General features: G+C 50.8%; 9 protein-coding genes across 9 annotated transcripts; 4 read left to right on the plus strand and 5 right to left on the minus strand.

Annotated features, from left to right (window-relative positions):
- Nucleotides 1-798: 798 nt before the first annotated feature.
- FIBRA_03327 (uncharacterized protein) lies at nucleotides 799-1,784 on the minus strand (the record flags this gene model as incomplete). Its single annotated transcript, XM_012325171.1, has 4 exons — nucleotides 799-1,221; nucleotides 1,296-1,365; nucleotides 1,423-1,523; nucleotides 1,608-1,784. The coding sequence occupies 4 exons, from the start codon at nucleotides 1,782-1,784 to the stop codon at nucleotides 799-801; spliced, it is 771 nt and encodes a 256-aa protein (XP_012180561.1).
- Nucleotides 1,785-2,233: 449 nt separating this feature from the next.
- FIBRA_03328 (uncharacterized protein) lies at nucleotides 2,234-2,920 on the plus strand (the record flags this gene model as incomplete). Its single annotated transcript, XM_012325172.1, has 1 exon — nucleotides 2,234-2,920. The coding sequence occupies one exon, from the start codon at nucleotides 2,234-2,236 to the stop codon at nucleotides 2,918-2,920; it is 687 nt and encodes a 228-aa protein (XP_012180562.1).
- A 422-nt stretch (nucleotides 2,921-3,342) lies between these two features.
- FIBRA_03329 (uncharacterized protein) lies at nucleotides 3,343-4,352 on the minus strand (the record flags this gene model as incomplete). Its single annotated transcript, XM_012325173.1, has 2 exons — nucleotides 3,343-4,050; nucleotides 4,101-4,352. 2 exons carry the CDS (start codon nucleotides 4,350-4,352, stop codon nucleotides 3,343-3,345), a joined length of 960 nt encoding a protein of 319 aa, XP_012180563.1.
- A 281-nt stretch (nucleotides 4,353-4,633) lies between these two features.
- FIBRA_03330 (uncharacterized protein) lies at nucleotides 4,634-7,365 on the plus strand (the record flags this gene model as incomplete). Its single annotated transcript, XM_012325174.1, has 10 exons — nucleotides 4,634-4,931; nucleotides 4,982-5,556; nucleotides 5,612-5,735; nucleotides 5,785-5,886; nucleotides 5,940-5,995; nucleotides 6,046-6,489; nucleotides 6,547-6,841; nucleotides 6,899-7,008; nucleotides 7,062-7,178; nucleotides 7,228-7,365. 10 exons carry the CDS (start codon nucleotides 4,634-4,636, stop codon nucleotides 7,363-7,365), a joined length of 2,259 nt encoding a protein of 752 aa, XP_012180564.1.
- A 519-nt stretch (nucleotides 7,366-7,884) lies between these two features.
- On the plus strand, nucleotides 7,885-10,229 carry FIBRA_03331 (uncharacterized protein; the record flags this gene model as incomplete). Its single annotated transcript, XM_012325175.1, has 12 exons — nucleotides 7,885-8,067; nucleotides 8,134-8,219; nucleotides 8,279-8,384; nucleotides 8,447-8,528; nucleotides 8,597-8,738; nucleotides 8,796-8,871; nucleotides 8,929-8,992; nucleotides 9,044-9,064; nucleotides 9,121-9,200; nucleotides 9,301-9,642; nucleotides 9,699-9,776; nucleotides 9,843-10,229. 12 exons carry the CDS (start codon nucleotides 7,885-7,887, stop codon nucleotides 10,227-10,229), a joined length of 1,647 nt encoding a protein of 548 aa, XP_012180565.1.
- A 1,088-nt stretch (nucleotides 10,230-11,317) lies between these two features.
- Nucleotides 11,318-11,735, plus strand: FIBRA_03332 (uncharacterized protein; the record flags this gene model as incomplete). Its single annotated transcript, XM_012325176.1, has 4 exons — nucleotides 11,318-11,359; nucleotides 11,416-11,496; nucleotides 11,552-11,611; nucleotides 11,679-11,735. The coding sequence occupies 4 exons, from the start codon at nucleotides 11,318-11,320 to the stop codon at nucleotides 11,733-11,735; spliced, it is 240 nt and encodes a 79-aa protein (XP_012180566.1).
- A 1,516-nt stretch (nucleotides 11,736-13,251) lies between these two features.
- FIBRA_03333 (uncharacterized protein) lies at nucleotides 13,252-15,407 on the minus strand (the record flags this gene model as incomplete). The annotated part of the gene is made up of 10 exons (XM_012325177.1): nucleotides 13,252-13,977; nucleotides 14,028-14,089; nucleotides 14,145-14,200; nucleotides 14,250-14,420; nucleotides 14,471-14,505; nucleotides 14,535-14,653; nucleotides 14,715-14,928; nucleotides 14,987-15,151; nucleotides 15,206-15,325; nucleotides 15,375-15,407. The coding sequence occupies 10 exons, from the start codon at nucleotides 15,405-15,407 to the stop codon at nucleotides 13,252-13,254; spliced, it is 1,701 nt and encodes a 566-aa protein (XP_012180567.1).
- Nucleotides 15,408-16,149: 742 nt separating this feature from the next.
- Nucleotides 16,150-18,339, minus strand: FIBRA_03334 (uncharacterized protein; the record flags this gene model as incomplete). Its single annotated transcript, XM_012325178.1, has 10 exons — nucleotides 16,150-16,884; nucleotides 16,936-16,997; nucleotides 17,048-17,103; nucleotides 17,158-17,328; nucleotides 17,382-17,416; nucleotides 17,470-17,567; nucleotides 17,629-17,866; nucleotides 17,909-18,073; nucleotides 18,134-18,253; nucleotides 18,307-18,339. 10 exons carry the CDS (start codon nucleotides 18,337-18,339, stop codon nucleotides 16,150-16,152), a joined length of 1,713 nt encoding a protein of 570 aa, XP_012180568.1.
- A 1,211-nt stretch (nucleotides 18,340-19,550) lies between these two features.
- Nucleotides 19,551-21,737, minus strand: FIBRA_03335 (uncharacterized protein; the record flags this gene model as incomplete). Its single annotated transcript, XM_012325179.1, has 10 exons — nucleotides 19,551-20,276; nucleotides 20,328-20,389; nucleotides 20,440-20,495; nucleotides 20,558-20,728; nucleotides 20,784-20,818; nucleotides 20,869-20,966; nucleotides 21,027-21,240; nucleotides 21,307-21,471; nucleotides 21,532-21,651; nucleotides 21,705-21,737. 10 exons carry the CDS (start codon nucleotides 21,735-21,737, stop codon nucleotides 19,551-19,553), a joined length of 1,680 nt encoding a protein of 559 aa, XP_012180569.1.
- Nucleotides 21,738-22,046: the final 309 nt, after the last annotated feature.

Raw genomic sequence — 22,046 nt, forward strand, 5'->3', positions numbered from 1 at the left:
CACGGCAGCTGGAGCTCGCGCGCAACCTTGCAGGGCTCCTCGCGCCGACGTCGGGTGCGATGCTCTTCGGCTCGCATGGCGGCCGCTCGATCAAGGGCCACCGTGCCGTCACAAACGCGTGGCGCACGGAGCCCATGTTCTGCCACTCCCCCGAGACGTGGATAGACCTCTGGGACGGAATCATCTTTCCCAAAGGGATGGTGAGGGTGGAAGCATACTTGAAGAAATCGAAGCTCCACAAGGAAGAGCCTGCAGCAGACGAGGGATGGTCTGGATCATTGGTCTGGTCTGTAACGAGGCTGTAGGGGTCTGTCAATGTCATATGAGAGCAATTTGCACATGGACCGACTGAAGCAAATGCGCCGCGCGAAGTGTCATGTAATTTTACCGCCTCTTCATAAAGGGAGCCTTGGGAATTGGTATGCATCTGTTCCAAAGACAATGAGCGTCATCATTTTTGGTATTCAAAAAATAGATCTCGTTTTGACACTCTGACCATCATTGTTCTCCGGATGTACAATTGCCGCAAGGCTTATCAGTAATTTCAGACTGAAGGTGAGGGCCGGAGACATGCGCTGCCTACTTTAAAATCCAGACGAAACAAAAGCAATACCAAGCGGTGATTATATCCACAGTATGTACGTACAAGCCATCTTGATATCAGCAGGAATTACTACTTCGTCGTGGTGCGTTGCTCCTTCTGAACATCTCTAGATTCTCGTAGTCTTTTACACTTTGGGAACTTCAGGGTCTTCAAGTGGCGGAGGGCCGTTATCGTCGTCGTCGTCGGACTCGATATCAGCGCCAGACGGACCCGCATCGCCCAAGTCGCCTGCACCGCTCTCTCCCATCGACTTCATCATCTAGGGTACTATGAGCCCCGAAGCACATAGGAGGGGACAAAAACTCATCACTCGCCTGCTCGAAGTCCATGCCACCCATACCACCCATGCCTGGCATTCCGCCCATACCACCCATACCTGGCATTCCACCCATGCCGCCCATACCCGGCATTCCACCCATGCCACCCATGTCAAGATCCTCATCGACTACAGTCCCCTGACCATCCTGCTCATCCTCATCTACCCATTTGCTGAAGTCAGTCTTTACAAATGGCGTCTTGATTTTCTCTTTCATGAGGCGCGGCCAATACTCGGCCTGCTTCTCCTTCTTGCGGAGGACGAGCGTGAGCGAGCGGCTCGAGAGACTTTTGTGTGATTCCTGTACGCAGATGGCAAGCGATCGTGGGTCAGCGTCCGATGGGTGCAACGCACAGGATTGATGGGGAGACGCACCTCGGGGACGACTTCGCCATAGAAGTCGAGGTTGAACGCGTAATCCCGCTCCTCTAGTCCCTTCTCGGCACTTGGATGGGAGCGGTCAGTTTGTGCGACTGCTAGCGTAAAAAACCGTGGGACTTACTTGCCCGCTTTTGCTTTGAAGGAGATCGATGTGGAGGTGAGGTTGTACTCGAGGGTCTCAGGCTTGACGTCGGGGAGGTTCACGGTGATATAGAGGACGTTCTGCACCAAGCAAGACGCGCCGATTGGCCGATTGGGCACGGTCAGCGGGTGCGCAAACGAGGACGACGATCAGCGACAACCTACTTTTGAATCGTCGGTTTCTGAGCTGCGCTGTGCCCAAAGGACTTCGGGGTGGACTGCCATCGTTGTCGGTGATGTTGAGGAAAGAGGCAGATCGAGTAATAAACGCAGGTGGTCGAAGGCTCCGGAATTTTGGAGAAGACGACGCGGGGTAGACGCCGGCAATGCGGGCGCTTGCATAGTCGCCCTTTCTGGGCTAGGCACGTGCGCAGGGATCTGTTTAGGGCCGGCAGAACGCTAACGCCAGAGCGCCGACGTGCAGTCGCTCGCGCTTTGATTTCGCCGAGCAGGCGCTGTCTACTATCCAGTGCATTGCACTTCTGTTCTCTGTCTGTCCCTCTCCACGTCGCCGGCTTCAGAGATGTGGTGCGCAATTTCTCTTCGCTATGGTACTGCAAGATTTATTTTTCTGACCGAACCCTTCTGGTACAGGTGCACGCGGTGGTACCTCCCGCTCGTGCTGCTGCCATTTTCAATTGCGTCACCATACTTCCTGTGGGTTTTCATCTTCTCGACGACACTGCATGCACGCCCATGGTAACTACTCGCGTCCTGAAATTGTTCTCATCCGCTGATCCGCTGATCTCATTGTCAGCTTTTATTGTATCGTCCTGCTGTCCGCCCTATTCATGTCCTCCTGCTACTGGCCGCCAGCTCCGCTTGACAGCACGCTGACCGTACCATGGCCAGGAAACATAACCACTTTTGCCGAGGCGCTCGACTCCCTCTTGCCTGGCATACCCGACGACCTGAAGCCTGTCGACGTAACCATCCTCGACCGTTGTTGGTGCGACATATCCAGTAACGGATTCTTCGAGCCATATAATGTCACAGAATGGGAGCGGAGGAGTGTCCTACGTGTGAAGGAATCCGTGGAGCAGAAGATGGAAGCGCGACGGCGAGAACTGGCGGCGGAAGAGTCTGCACACGAAAATAGCGCAGAAGTCGTAGAGGACGCTGCAGGTTCCTCTGACTTGGAGCCATCATCACCTGTTGATTCAAATAACGGAGAGCCCTCTGCAAAATTATCTATGCCAAGTATTCGAGAGATGATGCGGTCTTTCATGCGCACATACACTCTGAACCGAGACTCAGAGTCAGAACTTGCCCCATCTCCAAACACGACCCTCGAACACCCCTCATCATCCTCCGAAGTGTACCACTCGCAAACAAATGCGAGCTCTGCACCATCGCCTTTCCCCTTCCTCCTAGGTGCTCCTGACGAAAAATTACCACTCTTCCGGCGAGAGTATGACCTACGCCCGTACGGTCTCGCTCTCGTCTTGGATTTTGGGTGGTCAAGCTCAGATCCATGACCTCTCGTGCTGTTCGTTCCCTGCACGCGTCCTGTCGTGTTTCAATGATTCTTATGAAGTGTACCCATAGACTCAATTCCTGTATCGCAGCGTATCTAATATCCTTAATACGGAACCTCAACGGAAATACTGTATTCATACGCAAGAACGGTGGTTTGAATGCAATACATTGCTATCTTAGGAGCCTCGCATATCACACTGATCGTTTATACCTGGTGAAGACACCGGAGGGAAAAGTTGGACAAGCAGAGTAGCAGCCTTCCTTCGGGAGACTAAGCGATATCGGAATGACAGGGCCTGACGCACATTTCCTGATTGTGCGCTGAAGGTACAATGCACAAGTCGAACTTAAGTGTTCATGACATGCGGTGGTATGTATTTTATGGATGGTGTTTGATATGCAGCGAGGTATCCAAGAAGATCTACAATGAATACTCTACGTTTTTCAACAAGTCCTCCCATTTAAACCCTTCAGGATTGTCGTGGAAAGCTTGCAGTAAGGCTGTTCGCTCGTTCTCCCCTTCGTTCCAAAGATAGAACTTCTGAATAGCGATTGCCAGCAACTGAGCATCTTGTTGGCACAGGAGATATCTTCCGTCGTCCGTAACAGTTGCCCCGGTGGACACGTTTGCTGTGGATGGTGTAATCTCACCACGTAGCATGACGACTCCGTGCGACTTGGCGAGGTCCGTGTAGTGGGTAAGGGCGAGGTACGGCGTAGCGAACGACCCTCGGAGTTTATACTCTTGGAGAGGAGTGAACAGGATCGTCGATGTCTGGGGATTCGAGGATATCTGCGAGTCCTTGGAAAAAATGTCCGTGCTGATTGACGGTGGTGCACCGTGAAAACCCCATTCCATGAAGTAGAATTCGTATGCTGGTTGGTCCTCGCCTTGCTCCGTTTCATTTGCCTGAGCGTTTAGTCGAGGAATAGGGACGACGAAGCTGGGATACCGAGTGGCAACGCCCAGCATCTTCTCATATTTGTCTACCGGTACACAAGCCGAGAGGAAGCCACGACCTGTACCTCCAGATCGTGAAGAGTGATAGGCTCTCCACAAGACAGACAATTGTTCCGAAGTGTGAGGCGTTCTCAACAACTTCTCTAGGTTGAGAATACTGTTCAGAGGCTGAAGAAGTATGAGGACTTGCTGCCTCTACTGTGAGCTCAACAACATACCTTTACCGGTGAACTGTCTCTTCGAGTAGAAATATTATCTACGGGAAACTTTCCTTTCAATGAAGGCTGCGATTGAGTGGTACTTGCAGTAGAATCATCAATGGTAGAGGCTTTTTGCGACTCGAGGAGTAATCTCTGTTTTCGTTTCTCTTTCTCCTGCTCACGAAGTTCGCTGCGAAGCTCGGCGACGCTTTTACCTTGCCTCAGAAGAATCACAATGTTAAAATGGCTAGAAACTGCACGCAATAACATCCCGACTCACTCTCTCGCACGGCTTTCTAATTTCGCTGCATATTTCGACTCGTAGTCCACATGTCGGACTGTCTCGAGAACATGCTCTCTGAGCGGGCGATGAGATATGCAGAAATTACATCGTTGAGCTGGCCGTCTGACCGCCGGTGATAGTAGGGAGTAGCGCGCTGCTCGAAACATTGTACTGGGACGGAGCCAGCAGAAATGCAGGAACTAATTCCCGAAGAGGAAGGAGCACTGCGTGGGAGTGACGCGACTCACGTGTGCAGAGGAACCGGGACATGCCGCAACGAGTGACGGAGAGTTCGCGTTGGCCTGCATTGGGCCTGCAAGTGAAGTATCCGCCACAACCTGTATCTTGCGCACATCTACCAGCTGCCCCTTCAACCGGCACCGCAACACCTTTGCGGGCCAGTAGTGGCATGGCTTACTCCAGCAGAGCCCAGGACAAGAAACGTGAGCACCGTCCGCCTCCTCTGGCCGAAGCATCGTCTTCTAGTAGGCTCGACGTCGTATCCAAGGCAATCCTGGCTCCGTTCACTCACAGGAAACATGATTCCACGAAGATGCTCGCGGAACGTGTGTATAACTCTCTCTTTAAATTGTCCAGCTACCTAGCAATCTTATAGTGGCCCCCGTCATCATGACGCCCCGCATGATGAATGCCGCAACAATCTCTGGAAAGTCTCGCGCATCGCTCGGTGGTTCCAGCGCGCGCATGGACTTCGCGACGCTCGGGCGTGCGCCTCTGCAGATGACGCTCGGCAGACGACGAGTGACCTCGCGTGACTTGCAAATCGTTGAGGCGACGGACGAGTTGCTCGGCCAGGATGTGCCTGAGCCGGATGGCGTCGCTCAAAATGTCAGTCTGTTGCGGGGCTTCAACGCGACAATTCCAAGCGCAGAGAAGAGTCGCATCCGACGGAGACAAACTCGCAATGTGGACACGCCGAGGCTGGGACTGAAGAAATTGGGGATGGGTGCGAGAGGGATGCTGGCCGACGATGACGACCATGAGGGTGAGAGTGTGGCAAGTGAAGATGACGTGGTAGTCGTCTCGAGCGCGGAGACACGAGGCCGAAAAAGCAAGGCTAAGCGGAGAGGTAGGCAAAGTCTGAGTGCGGGCAAAACGTTCGGTCGGGACGAGCTAGTTCGGCAGACTCAGGAGATTAAGCGTGATAAGGAGAACCTCCATGTCCGGAGAGTGAGTTACATAGCTCTGCCATCGAAATCCTCTTGATTCTAATCGGATTCTACAGACCCTTATTAACAACGAGATCACGGAGATTACTAACAAGATCGACGCTCTGGATGCTATGCGGGTTAAGCTGGAGCAGGATTTGCTCAAACTGCAAGAGGATGAGCTTGAGTTGGACGACGAGCGTAAGTGTTATCTAGCGGTAGCATGCTTGCCGTTGACAATGCACTACAGTCGAAGGTGTGAAAGAGCGGCTGGAACTGGAGGAGTCTACGAGTCGAACACGGGGTGTCACACATCCAGAACATGTTCTGCAGAGTTCACGCAGACGGAAAGGTTTGTGCAGTTATCTGCGGTAGGTTGTCTACGCTGAATTTCTATTCTTCTAGGACCTGCCTTCTTGCCGTCAGAACATGACGAACTCCCTCCAGGCGTGGCCTTCATGGTGAGACATTTTTAACTTACTCTGAATGCTGTTACTTGATGCCGCACTAGACGTTGGCTGGACATTCGACGCCGATCACAGCTCTTGACTTCTCAGAGCCGTATGGGACTCTGGTTAGTGCATCCCAAGAGGATTCAGAACCTCGCGTATGGGATCTTCTGACTGGAGACGAGGTCGGACGTCTCCGAGGGCACAAGGGGACAGTCAAGTGCATCCAGGTGGAAGACCACGTATGTTTGACAGGTGGCGAGGATGGTACAGTCAGGCTCTGGGACCTCCGAAGAGTTGACGAAGATGAGGACTGGGAGGGTGAGATGCTTAGTTTGAGTGATGTTGCAGAAGAAGATGAGGATGACGAGAGGCCGAAGACAAACGGAATTCGTTCCAGTGTGAGCAAGCCTTCCAGTGTTGCTGAGAGGAATGGGCCGTGTGTACGGGCGTTAGAAGGGCACACCAAAGCTGTATCAGCACTTTATTTTGAGGACGAGTGCCTGGTGAGTCGCTCATACAACACTGGCGGAACAAGTTTCCAACTAGTTTTGCCCTTGTAGGTTACTGGCGCCTCGGATAAGACGATGCGGCAATGGGACCTCAACACTGGGCAATGCGTCATGACCATGGATATCCTTTGGGCGATCTCGCATGCGCCATCGCCGGCTCCGGGTGCCCCGTTGCTGAACCACTTGTTCCCTGGTGCCGCAGCGGCAGCTGGCTCATTTTCTGTTCCCATGCCTCCGTATGCAGATGGAAGTTGGAACATGTACCAGGACTTTGTTGGCGCAGTGCAGTTCTGGGGATACGCGCTCGTCAGCGGTAGCGGAGACAGTGCTGTACGAATGTGGGACAGTGAGTAGCCGGGATCTTTCGTGCGTGAGTTTGGTTGAACTCACGCCGATGGTCTAGTGCGGACCGGCCAACCACATCGTACACTGCTGGGTCACACTGGGCCCATTACCAGTTTGCAATTTGATGAGCTACACGTGGTCAGTGGTAGCCTCGACAAATCGATTCGGGTGAGTCCTCAGGCCTGGCATGCCGAGATGCAGAGCTGATGAATTTGAGGAAGATATGGGACCTACGAACAGGTGGCATCTTCGAGACCCTCAAGTACGATCACGCTGTCACTGCGCTGCAATTCGATACGAGAAAGATCGTCGCAGCGACAGGGGATAACGGCGTCAAAGTGCGTGATAATTGGTCCTGCCTCTAATACTCTCCTCACTGGTATTAAGATATACAACCGTACAAGTATGCAACATTCCACGCTCATGATCAATGGACACACGAAGCCCGTGGAAAGGCTTCGATACATGGATCGATACCTTGTTTCCGGCGGACATGATTCCACAGTCAAGATCTGGGCTCTATGACATCGATTACGGCGCCTCTAGCCAATTCCTCTGTTTCGGACATTGGGTCTTGTCTGTCATAGTGGACTCCTTGGTCTATGCAGTAGAGGAACCATTGTAGCATACAACGCAAACTATTGCTTAGAATACACGCGCTCGGGATGAAGTATTCACTTGATCGACGGGAAAGTCACGATCGGTCACATACCACCTGTTGTGACTGATCGTAACAGTAAAAAATCATTATTACTTTGGAGCGTCGACTCAACTGGGGACGCTCGGAAGCTTCGCCTTAGCTTTCTGCGGAATCTCCAATATCTCATCTTGGGGAATTGTTTCTCGTGGCTCTTTGTATACTGAAACAGGAGGCCATTATTCGCAACATCCTCAACAATCGATTCACGCTGTCGGCAAGCAACCGTGGCGGACCTTCGACCGGCTGCATTTACGAGCACACCTTCGAGGGTGCACTATCCGCTCATTGATTTACCCGACGACCAGCTCTTTCGTCACGTACTCGGCCAATTCCTCCTCTCCATCATGCAGCCTCAGGCGCCAGGCACAAGCGAAGCTTCCCTGAATCCACAACATGCACACCCAGGACTCAAGAAAATTCCCTCGTACTGGTACCCTTACACAACAATGGCGAAAGCGAGGTGGCTTGGGAGGGAAATATTAGAGGTTGTGTCTACAGAGTTTCGTGACAGATCTATGGAATACTATGTACGCATACATTTTAGCGTTATTGCAAACGGCACAGTGAAGTGAGCTTATTGATCGCAAGATCAGAGATACGCCCTGGAGTCTGGAGTCACCACAGTAAATGGGAAGGTTGCAAAGCCCGACACCATCATTCAGAACGGTGACCGCATTGAGTAGGTCTGGTCATGTCTTTAGAGTCAATCCCATATTGAATGAAAACAATGCACCACAGAAACGTGGTTCACAGACATGAGCCTCCAGTGACCTCGACTCCTGTCCGTATCATACTGGAGGATAAAGAGCGTGAATTTATTGTTATTAATAAACCAGGATCTATTGTGGGCTTGATTTATTTCTTCGCTTGCTCTTAGAAAGTGGTGGTAACGTCCGTTCAATTTAGCCTGTGCATGCATCTGGAAGGTATTTTCGCAACAGTCTTGTTGAGATATTGAAGAACGATTTCGGATACCAAAAAGTCTACAGTATGTCTAACCCCTTTCGATGGCAAACGCCTGCAATATGCTCATACCCGTGCACTCAATATCTCCAGCAATCAATAGGCTAGATAGGTTGACATCTGGCCTCATGATCATTCCCCTTTCCGCTTCCCGAGCGAACACCCTCACTCAGGAATTTGCCGCTGGGACAATCAGAAAGGAGTATATCGCACGCTGTAAAGGCGAATTTCCTGAGTATGTCTTAGTAGCATCAAGCGCGGACATCTGTTGATGAATGGTCCCCAACACTAGGGAGGTTACATGCGAGGAACCCCTTTTAACAGTTGATAGACAGATGGGTCTTAACATTGTCCACCCAGAAGGCAAAGTGGGTGAGCTTTCTTCTGGAGAGCCGTGGCAGACCTCGACTCATTTTTTATGATAGCCTGCCAAAACCATATTCAAAAGGATGCACTACGATTCCGCCACCGATACCAGTGTCGTGCATTGTGAGTGTAAATTTTTTGCACAACAATTTGCACATTCACACCGTTCTATAGGCCGACCTCTCACTGGCCGTTGTATGTCTCCTAGCCGTTTGTGTCTGCAATCGTCTGACCTTTTAATCAATATTAAGCTCATCAAATCCGTGTACATTTGCAATACCTGGGCCATTCCATCGCCAATGATCCTATATATTCTGAAGCGAAGATCTGGGTACGTCTACCGTCTCGAGTTCATAACATAAGCCTTGATGCCCTCCGTGATATCTATTCCCTTGTTCCTGAACCGACGTCTGACGAAAGTCTGTATTTAGGGAGAGTGTCTGGGGAAAGGAGGCCTAGACTTGACCCCTAGTGAGGAGCGCGCTGCACCAGCTCCTCCAGATCATGTTAGTCTTGCGGAATCGTCAAATCCTGAATTGCTCTCCCGAACCCCCGCTTTTGCGCAAGCCGTGTCAAGCTCGTCTCCCAACCCATGCGACGATAAACCCGAGGTTGACGGCCCACGCGTGTGCCATACAGTGGAACAAACAGAACAATCTAGCGATCCCCCAAAACTTCTCCCTCGCGAAACGGGCCATGATATTGGGATGGGCTCACCTGTGCCGTTGTCTGCAGACATGGTGGGTGTTATTACACGGCTGCGGAACATGAAGGTATCCTCCGTTTCTTCCAGACACTTGCGGCAATTCTTTCTGAATCCTTTTTATAGGATGAAGATGAGGACTGGAGTCGCTGGCGAGATGTAGTTTTCCGCACTAAAGGTTTGTTGTCACCATACGGTGTTAAGGTACCTCTACCACCGCAAAATAGACGGAAAAGGGGAGGACCAGCCCATTTGTCTCACATAATCCAGGCACAGCCAAAGAGTGGTGAAGCCCACCATGCGAGCGAAGTCCAGGGTCCTCCTCAGCTTACGAAGGAAGAGGTTATGGCAAAGCTCGAGACCTTTCGAATACCACCGCCTCCCCCGGTTTTGGTGGAATCCTCATCTGCGGCGTCCTTGTCGCCCACTCCAGCGGCGATGTCCAGTCCTGGTTCTGAGCCATTTTCCCCACCTCCATCCACCACCACCGATGAATCTCCCTCGTATTGCCCAGAGTGTTACCTTCCTCTACACCCCGATCCCAAACCTGAACGACTGTATATCTTCTTACATGCTCTGCGGTATACAACTAGTTTGGGCTCGTTTGAGACGGAAGTGCCTGAATGGGCTGCAGAAGGGTGGACCTGGGAACGATAGGTTCAGGGGTGGGTAGCAGAATCGAAATAGAAGAGATTGTTGTACCAAATGTGCGTGGTGTCCGTGTTTGCCTTTGTTCCGCCACTAAGACCGTCGCCTATAGCATACAGGCACCCCTTCTATGTATACATTATACTTCATACAAGATATTTTGCGAGCCAAAACAGCGCGAGCTCTACTTCGACATGTCCATGGCGTGAAATTCTTTCATTCCTGGTACGCACGTGCGCCCAACTACAGTAAACAGAGGTAAAATGACTGAATGGGCTTATTGAACTTTGTTATTATCCAAGACATTGGGTTTCTGATAGAGCGCACGGCAGAAATAGTGCTATTCATCGAACCCGACGAGTGACTGACCACCGGCTTGAGAATCCTCGTAAGCATCACGGGATGCACTGACTGAAGCTCCTCCGTCACGTAGGTATTGTGTCCTCGAGCTCACTCATTCTGTGATGTCGAAGAGGACGTCGGCCTACCGATCCGTATCCACTGTGCTCCAGGCTGGTCACGCACTATTGCTCATCTATCGCGGCCTTATCCCTTCGATTTGTGCGCGTTCTAATCTGGTCGATCGCCGCGCCTGTGGATATTGCTAAGTTCTCCCCGCGGCCCGGGCCTGGAACTAACAACCAATGCAAGAGACCGTGAATCCGTCTGTCGTTTGTCGCCGTTTGTCATGCGTGATACTTGACATGATATCAGCTTACAGGGATTCAAACGAATCTATGAGACGAGACCACGGGTGCCATATGACTTTCCTAGAGTGGTTTGGTCCGAGATCTATTCTTGATTGCCTGCTGGCAAAGCTTCGTGATTACACTGGCGCCATCTATGTGCCGGACATTGCTTTCGAAAGCCATGCCGATGTGCCTTCCGGACTAACACTATGATTGCTTTGCGAACTCGTGGAAACCGGCGACTTCGATGAGTGTCAAGGGATACGTCAGGGACATAGAGTTAACAGTACATTTCCCACTTGCGTAGACGCATAAAAGGCCGAGCGTTCTACTCCCTCGCCCCCCTTACCGTTTGCTGTCCGCACTATCCCCCAGGCAACCTAAGTCTTAGTTATTTTGGCTCTCAATATGCGCTCGCTCTCATCTTGGATACCATTCCGCAAAGCAAAAGTATGTGTCGTCACAGAGATTCGTTCACCATTATGCTCACCCGATCATTCTCAAAGAAATCATCTGCCGCGGTTGACAAGCAACATCTGCTGGCACTAATACGAGAAGACTCTTTGCTAGAATTTGTCGTGAAACTGGTCAGTCGTTTGATGCACAACATGAACTTCGTTTAGAGACTGAATTGGGATATAGCCTACGAAGATTCCCTCAGCCCCAGCACCATCCCACTCCCCTTCTAGGAGACGAGATATCGTGAGTAGATCGAATTCTCCGTGGTTGCGATGGTGAACTAGCTAATCCTGGGGTTCTTCGACGCTAGGCTGAGATGTTGGACGACGATAATACCTCCTGGGTCTACCCAAGACAGACCAGGTGATGATGATCAGATGATGTGATACTGTACTGCTGCTATAGTTCAACCTGCACGGACCTCCTCATGACGTTAGTACTTGCATGTGACAACCTGGATACTGCCTCCGATGATACCCTATGAGCAATAAGATTGTACTATTTTATGTATCTTCACCCTGGGAATCGAGTCAAGTCTTCACGCGCCCCAGACGCCTAGAGTGAATAGGACTTCGTATTCGCCGGGCCCATTATGGCATTCAACACCGGTTCAGCCTCAGGATGAAGAGTTTTGCAAGTTTCTTCCCACCACGATGCGTTGCAACAGTCAAATCAGCCAGAAAGGTGGTTGGGAAGACGCACAATAAGCTCGCCTTCGTTCACATGTCGGTCGATTTGAAGGAATTCTCGGGCTATCGAATGATGAAGTAACACCGTTCAGCGATGTGGCCTTCATCGTACAGGGATAAGTCGATGCGTCCATCAATTTACTTCTCAGGAGACTTCGAGAGCTCACCTCATCATCTGTTTCTCCGTCATGTGCCACCATTGTAAGGCTCTCCGTCAGCCTTGACTGGCACGGAAACCGGTCTTTATCGTTGTCTCGGCGTTCGCTCGTACTGCATGCGTGTTGACCGCTCTCCAGTCTTGAGAAGGCGTGATTGACTGTATCCGGATCTGACCCTACATATGACTGAACGGACACGGGATGATCACTGAAAGACTGATACGAACAGTACTCCTACAGTGACTCATGGGCAATAGCTCTCGCCATTGACTTTTGCCGTCTAAGGCCTCAAGGTGCCAGTAGTGATTATGGAGAGCTCCAGACTTGGAGCTGGGGCAGCACTGGGCCACTATCCCTTGGGAAGGTACGCCGGTCATGTAGAGTGGAGTGATTACCGGAGCATTAGCTTCCGGGTCGAGGCAATGGTAGCTGCGCACTGTAATTCAGCGAAGTGGGTCTCAGCCCCAGGTGACGTGCCTGGATGACTGAGCCATGCAGCGGAGAGCCGATCCGGAAGATACAGGGTGCCTTGCAGCGATAGCTTGGGACCTGAGTACTCAGACGAGTGTGCGCAGAGAAGCGAAATCCAGTCGATTTGTATAGAAATTGGGGAACCAGCTCACGGATACTGATCTCAGATCACATTAGGGAGAAGGGGAGGGACTCACACAATCCCCGGACGTATTGGAGCGTCCTGCGGGAATGTTCACAAGACACGAAGAACAACAACTGAATCCAACAAGTCAGGCATCTCATACTTTCTAGCAACGGGTCAGCTGAAAGCACAATAAGAATTCGCGCACTCGACCATGTGCATCGACCGTATCAAGATACCCACGTTATACTGAAGGGCGTAAAGGTCACGCCGTTGAGCGGAAATTGGAATGGCGTGCTAAACAGACGATCACGATGACATTTGAAATCCAGCATGAATACAACAGTGGAGGGCATCCGGACGAAGAAATCAGCAATACACTTATTTTAGATATCAATGCTTACGCGTGAGTATCCATACGCACAAAGAGTTTGGACTGTCTCAAGCGATTGTCGAAAAGACATTCCGAAAGTATGTTTTCAGACCATCCACCCCGCGCACAATTCCACCAATAATGCCGTCAGGTCTAACGATCACAATCGCCGTCTCCTGCGCGGAAATTCCATAAGCCATGGAGGCATGCCCCTCTCCGTCAACAAAACATCTATCCACTTGATCAATGACCAAGGTGTTGGATGCGTCCTTAGGGTACACGATCGCCGAGAGGACTAGCCCCGCAGGGTGGGCCTTCAACGACTGGAGCGCCAGAGTGAGGTTCGCAGGGTCGGGAGTAAAAAGGAGGACGGTGTGGTGAGTCGACCCGAACGTGCGGAAAAGAGAGGTCAACTTGGCGTCGGCGCCCGTGCTCACGGACACTAAACCAGGAGCATCAGGAGCCCTATCTCCCGCTCTAAGTCCGACACCTCCGTCCACCCCATACGCATCTAGCGGCTCGCAGTCTTCCCCAGTCTTTGGGGGATTGCGTTCGTCGACGACAATGGAGCTCCAGCGGTAATTCACACCGAGCTGCTTTAGCTGTGCACCCCGAAACCATCCCGCTGTGGCGCTTTTAGTTTCGCGCAAAGCATTGAGAGTACTATTGTAAAGCTTTGTTGTCTCGCCGAGCATGTGGCGAATCACAGGGATACGCTCCTCAGAGAAGGTAGACAGGAGGGATGAAGTCGCAAGCCCTTTCTCGACGAGGGCAAGTTTCCAGCCTAGATTGAACTGACGTGGAATGGGATTAGTGCTGATCAAGTGGAAGAGGTGTGACATACGGCATCCTGTACACCGGTGTTCATCCCCTGCCCACCAGCTGGGGTATGTACATGGGCAGCATCTAGCCGAAATTCAGTGATCAACACCATTGAGTATTGATATAGTGGATGACTCACCTCCAACGACAAAAACACAGCCTTCGCCGAATTTATTTACCATTCGAACATTCGCTCTGTACAGAATGTTATTATCAGATAATGAGTAGGATGCAAGATATGCACCTGTAATCAGTTTTCCAAACTGTCCTACCGAAGTCTATATCGTCTCTCTGTGTTCCCTCTCGCAGGGCTTGGACTAATGCAGCGTCATCTGACATAATTAGAGCGTGTTTATCGCCTCCTCTGACGGCAAAGGTGAACACTCTGTCCTTTTCTGTGGGTCGAAGCATCACCCTGGAGAAGAGTTATGTGTCGTATGCATTGCACCTATGCAGCCAACTTACAGCGTAGACGGGGCATCTCTCCAAGCATGCCAATACTATGACAACGATGAGCATCTAGATGCACGCTGGCATAATGATAACTTGCCTCTTGAGTGAGATTGTTCACTTCGATTTCACCAAAAATGGTCTGCTGTGGCATGGTTTCACCTAGGAATGTTAAGCCTAGCTGCTTCCTAACAATGCCTGGTCGTAGAACCCCAAATTCAACGCTTTATACGATGAAGCGATAGAGAAAATCAATCACTTTTAGCACCATCAGCCCCGACCAGCCAGTGACATTCTACTGTCTCCTGAACCTCCTCTTGTCCGGCTCTCTTCACAATATGAGCAACTACATGGCCATCATGTTGCTCAAAGGTGCGCAGCTCTGTGCCAAGCTCTACATGACAATCATACTTATCCAAATGGCTGCGCAAGATCTCCTCTGCCGTGGGTTGCGCAAGGAGCCACGTATTCATCTTTGTACACATACCGTTGTTAGTATGTAAGGCTTAGCAGATGAGTAGTATGGTTTACAAACGGCACTGAAGGTGTCGGTTCTTCCGATGGCACCATATAAAACGTCTCGAGAGGCTCGACTCCTCCGGGAAGCTTATAGGTACGCATTTGCATGAGAGGGATTCCTCGCGCATAGATATCAGGCAGTACGCCTAGGAAGTTATAAACCTCAAGGGTCCTAGGCTGCAAACACAGGTGTCAGCACAATGCACGCTGAGCAATATTTCAGAACATTACTTGAATCCCGGCCCCACGTTGGCCGAGGTGATACTGCTGCTCCATCTCAATAATTCGGACTTGGATTCCATTCTGAGCGAGAGTCAAGGCCAACACCAGGCCCGATGGGCCTGCTCCAACCTATTCTCAGGTCAGCGACAGAAGCAACAACGTAACAAGTTTGACTTACAATAAGCACAGGTAGGCGTGAGGTTAAACTCATCTTCGCTTGTGTTGCTGAACCGTATGGATTTGTGAGGGGCAAAGCGCTGCCAGTTATATAAGTTGGTTATACTGTGCGGCATGAGTGTGCCGTTATGAATACGCCACGGCTCGGCCAACTTACCCATTCCATCACACACGTCACTGAAGTTGGCAAGAAGCACAAGTCGGAAAGACTCACAAGCTTACGCATATTGACTAAATGATCATCGTAACACGGCTCAAGATGATTATAGGAGTCACTGTTCCACGGAGGCGACTTACGTCTCAATCATAGAACCAAATATATATAGAGACCAATTCAAGTTCGTCACTCACCGCACAGTGGAGCCAAGTCAAATCTCACCCAGGTTGGAGCTTGTCCAGCCTTTGGTCCGTAACTACACCCCCTGACATTTGGTGGTTGGAAGAGGAGTCGGCTCGGGTGCCACTGCAAATCATGCCGCTGACGGCCGGCAAAGACGACACGCGTAATCGTAAATTGTCATGGTGCCGAAAAATGATTCCAGTAATTTCCGGTGCTGGTTTACAACATCGTGCAGTGAGGATTCAAATGTAAGTTTGAAAGAGGCCCGAGGCCTGAAGCATGAATACAGTCTAATAGTGCAATATGCAATATAAATGACATTCTAAATAGGCAATTGTGACAACATGTGGATGCCACACGAATATTAGAATTGAAGGCATTGAAAAAAGGACTGGTATTTAGATGTTCAAGTATCGATATCGACAACAGAATGACATTACAAAGTATCGAGAGTCGCCGAAAAGATACCACGGAAATACTTCTTCACACCATCCGCCCCACGCACAATTCCACCAACAATTCCGTCAGGCCTAACGATCACGATCATCGTCTCCAGCGCAGAAATATCATAAGCTACTGAAGCATGCCCCTCCCCGTCAACGAAGCACTTGTTCACACCATCGATACCCAAGGTGTTGGATGTGCCCTTGGGGTACACGATCGCCGAGAGGATCAGTTCCGTAGGGTACACCTTCAGTGACTCCAGCGCAAGCGCAACGTTCGAGGGATCGGGAGTAAAGAAGAGGACAGTGTGGTAGGTCGACCCGAACGTCTGGAAAAGAGAGGTCGCCTCAACGTCAGCGTCCGCATTCACGGGCACCAAACCAGGAGCATCGGGGGCCCTGTCCCCCGCTCTAAGCCCGACACTGCCATCTACACCGTATGCATCCAGTGGCTCGCAATCTTGTCCATTCTTGAGAGGGTTTCGCTCGTCTACGACGATGGAGCTCCAGCGGTAGTTGATGCCGAGTTGCTTCAACTTACCCCCCCGCGTCCATGCGCTCTCTGTTCCCTTACCTTGGTGGGTTGCCGCCATTGTGCTGTGGTACAGTTTTGTCGTCTCGCCGAGCATGTGGCGGATCACAGGGATGCGCTCCTCTGTGTATGTAGACAGGAGAGATGCAGGAGCCAGCCCTTTCTCGACGAGCGCGAGCTTCCAGCCAAGATTGAACTTGGAACAGAAAATCAGAAGCGGTCACAAACCACAATTGGTATGACATACTGCATCTTGCACGCTGCTGTTCATTCCCTGTCCTCCAGTCGGACTGTGAACATGGGCGGCATCTGTTCAGGTGGGTCAGTGTACATCAAAGTCAAAGTCAAGAAGCACGTACCTCCTGCGAGGAAAACGCGTCCTTCACCAAACTTGTCTACCATACGGATGTTGGCTCTAGGATATTAGGAGTTGGGGATACAAGACACCATGGAAGCAGTGTGCGCATACCTCCAATCCGATTTCCATATAACCTTCCCGAACTCGATATCATTCCTTTGCGACCCATCCCGTATGCATTGAATCAGTGCACCGTAATCAGCGAAGATTCGCTCATAGTCCACGCTTCCTCCAACTGCAAAACTGAACAGGCCTTCTGTCTCGACAGGACGGAGGACCACACTTTCAACAATCGTCATTCATGTCGAAATGACAGGTATGAAGGGCCAACTCACAAGATTGTGGATGCATCTCCCCAAACATGCCAGACCTGACATCCCCTGTGTAAGCCGAAAGACGCGATGTTAGAATTCAATTACTCACATCTTGACTAAGACCCTTCAGTTCAATCTCGCCGAAGACGATCTGCTGCGAGAGGGTCTCGCCCTGAAATGTAAAACCCAGCTGCCTCCTGACGATACCTGCGGTGTGGCAGAAGTCTTAATCACTGCGAAATTCACCTGGAAGAGCAAAATGTATTACCCTTGGCACCGTCGGCTCCTACGAGCCAATTGCAGGCCACAGTTTCCTCTATTTCCTCTTGTCCATTTCTCTTTACAATATGAGCAGTAACGTGGCCGTCGTGCTGCTCAAAGCTCTTCAGCTCGGTACTGAGCTCAACCTCGCATCCGTATTTCTTGAGATGGTTACGGAGGATCTCTTCAGCAAGGAATTGCCCAAGCATCCAAGGATTGATCTTAAAGGACATGAATGCGACAATCTACTGTCAAGACGTCAAGAAAGTATGGAGAACACAACTTACATGTGGTACAGAGGGAGTGGGTTCCTCCGGTGGGGTCATGTAGAAAGTTTTAAGAGGCTCAACTCCTCCGGGAAGCTTATAAAAGCACATCGGCTTCATTGGAATCCCTCGTGCATAGACATCCGGCAAGATGCCGAGGAGGTTATAGACCTCGAGAGTTCTAGGCTAGAAGGAAGGATGTCAATCAGTAGAACGTCTTGCACCAAATCCAAGGGTGTAGATTACCTGAATTCCAGCCCCACGCTGCCCGAGGTGAAATTCTGAGTCTTTCTCGATCACTCGCAATTTGATTCCATTTCTTGCAAGAGTCAGAGCCAGTGCAAGGCCGCATGGACCCGACCCAGCCTATTTCGCAAAGGTCAGAAGCGGCCAGATGGTACACTGAATATGAGACTTACGATGAGAACGGGTAGAGACGGTGTAGATGTCATGTTTCTTCACTCGTGTCAATATCTATGAGTTGTATGGGAAAGGCCGCATCGTAAGAGCTCCAGCTTATAAGGTCCGGCTGTAGCTAAGGGGCGGCGATGAACACGCCAGTGTTCGGCGAACTGCAGGCGTGAATTGACAGTCCAGGTACTGTGATCTATCATGCATGCGCAGAAGCAGCCAGCCGTGCAGCGGCCGACCGGACGCGCAGACAGATCGGATTCTTATGATGACTCTGCCGGCACGATGTTGCTGGTGTCGAACACGCTGGCCGCGCAAACCCGGGCTATTGCAAACCCATGGTCAGCCCGCTTGCTGTGCATTGTATGCAGCGCTGATAAGAGTCATAGAGTCCCAATTATCGCAGCCTAGGATCATTGAGCGGAAGGGTAGACTCACCGGAGCGTCGAAGAAGAATAGAGATCACCGGAGCTTCGGAGAGGCGAGCTTGAAGCGGATATTGCTACTGTGCCGCAGCGACATAACGACACAAGTGAGTTCCAAGAAGCAAGATGACTTGCTCCCACTGGGGGCAATGATCAGCAATGTCCACTAGGATATTCACAGGGTATTGCAAGAAATGAAATCCTTTCTTGACGTAGTGAATGCTCCGATTATTGTAAGAAAATTTCAAGTATTATGCAGGTTTCCTTAGCATATCCTGAGGAATTCACAGAATATTATAGAATGTTGTCAAATATTGGAAGAATTTTGTAAATACCCTGTGTATATTCATAGTCAGAGTGATCTCAAAACAGAATTTCTTTTTCGTAGACTTACGTTACAACATCATGTGGCAGAATCGTGATCCCAGTGTCCGGAGTCCGTAACTTTGTACTGTTTCGGACGAAAAAGGCAATCACACATGTCTGATGTCCCACAACAATCATCATTTTCGGCGGCGGTCTAACTATAGCTGTCGGTCATCTTATCTCACCCTTTGTGGCTGACTCTCGAACACCCCTCATTCTCACGTCGCAACTATAGCATTTACTAATGTGCACTCTGAAAGACAACCGTATCCTCCACCAACCAGTCATTCATGTGGGTGGTGAGCGATGAAGATATATGAGGAGATAGGAAATGTTACATGAATCTATGAGTGGGGAGTATTCAATGCGAAGAAAGACATGAACAAGCATTAAGTACGGACATGTAAGATATTGACGCTGATAACCAAGTGCTTCTAAAAAGCGCTGAGACGCTAGCTGCCTCAAGCAATGGTCGAGAATATACCCCGGAAGTATTGCTTCAGACCACCCGCCCCACGCACAATTCCACCAACAATGCCGTCAGGCCTAACGATCACGATCATCGTCTCCAGTGCCGATATACCATAAGCCGCCGAGGCATGGGCCTGCCCGTCGACAAAGCATTTATCCGCATGTCCGATGACCAAGGTGTTAGATGTGCCCTTGGGGTACACGATCGCCGACAGTATCAATTCCGCAGGGTAGGCCTTCAGTGACTCCAGCGCAAGCGTAACGTTCGAGGGATCGGGAGTAAAGAAGAGGACGGTGTGGTAGGTCGACCCGAACGTGCGGAAAAGAGAGGTCAACTTGGCGTCGGCGCCTGCATTCACGGGCACCAAACCAGGAGCATCGGGAGCTCTATCTCCAGCTCTAAGCCCGGTGCTTCCATCTACACCATAAGCATCCAGCGGCTCGCAGTCTTCTCCAGTCTTGTGAGGGTTGCGCTCGTCAACGACGATGGAGCTCCAACGATAATTGATGCCAAGTTGCTTAAACTGAGGCCCCCGCGACCATGCAACCTCCGCTCCCTTACCTTCGCGGGTTGCCGCCATTGTGCTGTGGTACAGTTTTGTCGTCTCGCCGAGCATGTGGCGGATCACAGGGATGCGCTCCTCTGTGTACGTAGACAGGAGAGATGCAGGAGCCAGTCCTTTCTCGACGAGCGCGAGCTTCCAGCCGAGATTGAACTAGGCATCGAAGGTTAGAAACAGCTGCAAACTATAGTTGGTTTGACATACTGCATCTTGCACACTGCTGTTCATTCCTTGTCCTCCAGCCGGACTGTGGACATGTGCAGCGTCTGCTCAAGCAAGTCAGTGCATGGCGGAACCACGAAAATAGAACACGCACCTCCTGCGAGAAATACGCGCCCTTCGCCGAACTGGTCTACCATGCGAACGTTGGCCCTAGGATGCTATGAGTACCAAGGAAAAGGGGTCCAGGTCAAGCAGAAACGACGCGTCCGCACCTCCAATCCGATTTCCATATGATCTTCCCAAACTCGATATCATTCCGGCCCGTCCCGTCTCGTATGCACTGAATCAGCGCATCATAATCATTAAAGATTCGCTCGAAATCTACGCTCCCTCCAATTCCGAAGCTGAACCATCCTTCTGTCTCGACAGGACGTAGCATCACACTTCGAAAGTCTGGTCATCGCCTGAAATGTCGAGTATGAAAGCTCGACGACCTACAAGTTTGTGGACATGTCTCCCCATATATGCCAAACCTACCATCCCGTTGTAAGCCATGATACGCAATACTAAAGTTGCTACTCACATCCTGGCTGAGACCCTTCAACTCGATCTCGCCAAACACAAGCTGCTGTGAAAGGGTTTCACCCCGGAATGTGTAGCCCAAGTGCTTCCTGACGATACCTGTGATATTGGAATTCTCACATCACTATGCAGAACGCCTGGAAGAACAAGAGTCATCACCTTTAGCACCGTCAGCTCCCACGAGCCAATTGCATGTCACGGTTTCCTCTATCTCCTCTTGTCCATTTCTCTTCACAATGTGAGCAGTAACGTGGTCATCGTGCTGCTCAAAGCTCTTCAGCTCGGTACTGAGCTCAACCTCACATCCGTATTTCTTTAGATGGTTACGGAGGATCTCTTCAGCAAGGAATTGCCCAAGCACCCACACATTGATCTTGAAGAATATGAATGCGACGAGTATCAATCAACGCATCAAGAAAGCATAAATGAGGTAGCTCACGTATGGTACGGAGAGAGTGGGCTCCTCTGGTGGAACCATGTAGAACGCCTTTAGAGGCTCAACCCCTCCCGGGAGCTTGTAGAAGCACATCTGCGTTAGTGGCAGACCTCTTGCATAAACATCAGGCAGGACGCCTAGGAGATTGTATACTTCGAGAGTCCTAGGCTAGGAAGAGTGCTGATGTCAGTGGTACATCTTGAAGTGTAGTCGACCAATGAAAATTACCTGGATTCCAGCCCCACGCTGCCCAAGGTGAAATTGTGAGTCCTTCTCGATCACTCGCACTTTGACCCCATTTTTTGCGAGAGTCAAAGCCAGTGCGAGGCCGCATGGGCCTGACCCAGCCTATTCCACAGAGGTCAGAAATAGTGAAATGATACAATGGATACGAGACCTACGATAAGAACAGGTAGAGACGATGTGGATGTCATCTTCCTCACTTGCGTGGGTACCTATAAGTTGCATGGTGGAGGGTAATTCTCAAGCTTATAAGGTGTCCGTGTCCGGCCATGGCCAAGAGTGACCATGAAAACCCCAGAGTGCGGCCCCGCACGGTGACAGCCCAGTCACCACTAACCTGCCGACCAGACGCGTATGTCGAGATTCGGATAAAGTAGAGACGTCTGAATATACATATACTTTGCCGGCACAGCTGGTGTTCTTTTGAAACGACGATTCCCACTGCGCAAGCGCGCAAATCCGAATCATTGCAAAATCAGGCCGCCGAAATTGCACTCTGG

The sequence above is a fragment of the Fibroporia radiculosa genome (genome assembly GCF_000313525.1).
Source record: "Fibroporia radiculosa TFFH 294 genomic supercontigs, scaffold1935, whole genome shotgun sequence".
Lineage (NCBI taxonomy): Eukaryota > Fungi > Basidiomycota > Agaricomycetes > Polyporales > Fibroporiaceae > Fibroporia > Fibroporia radiculosa.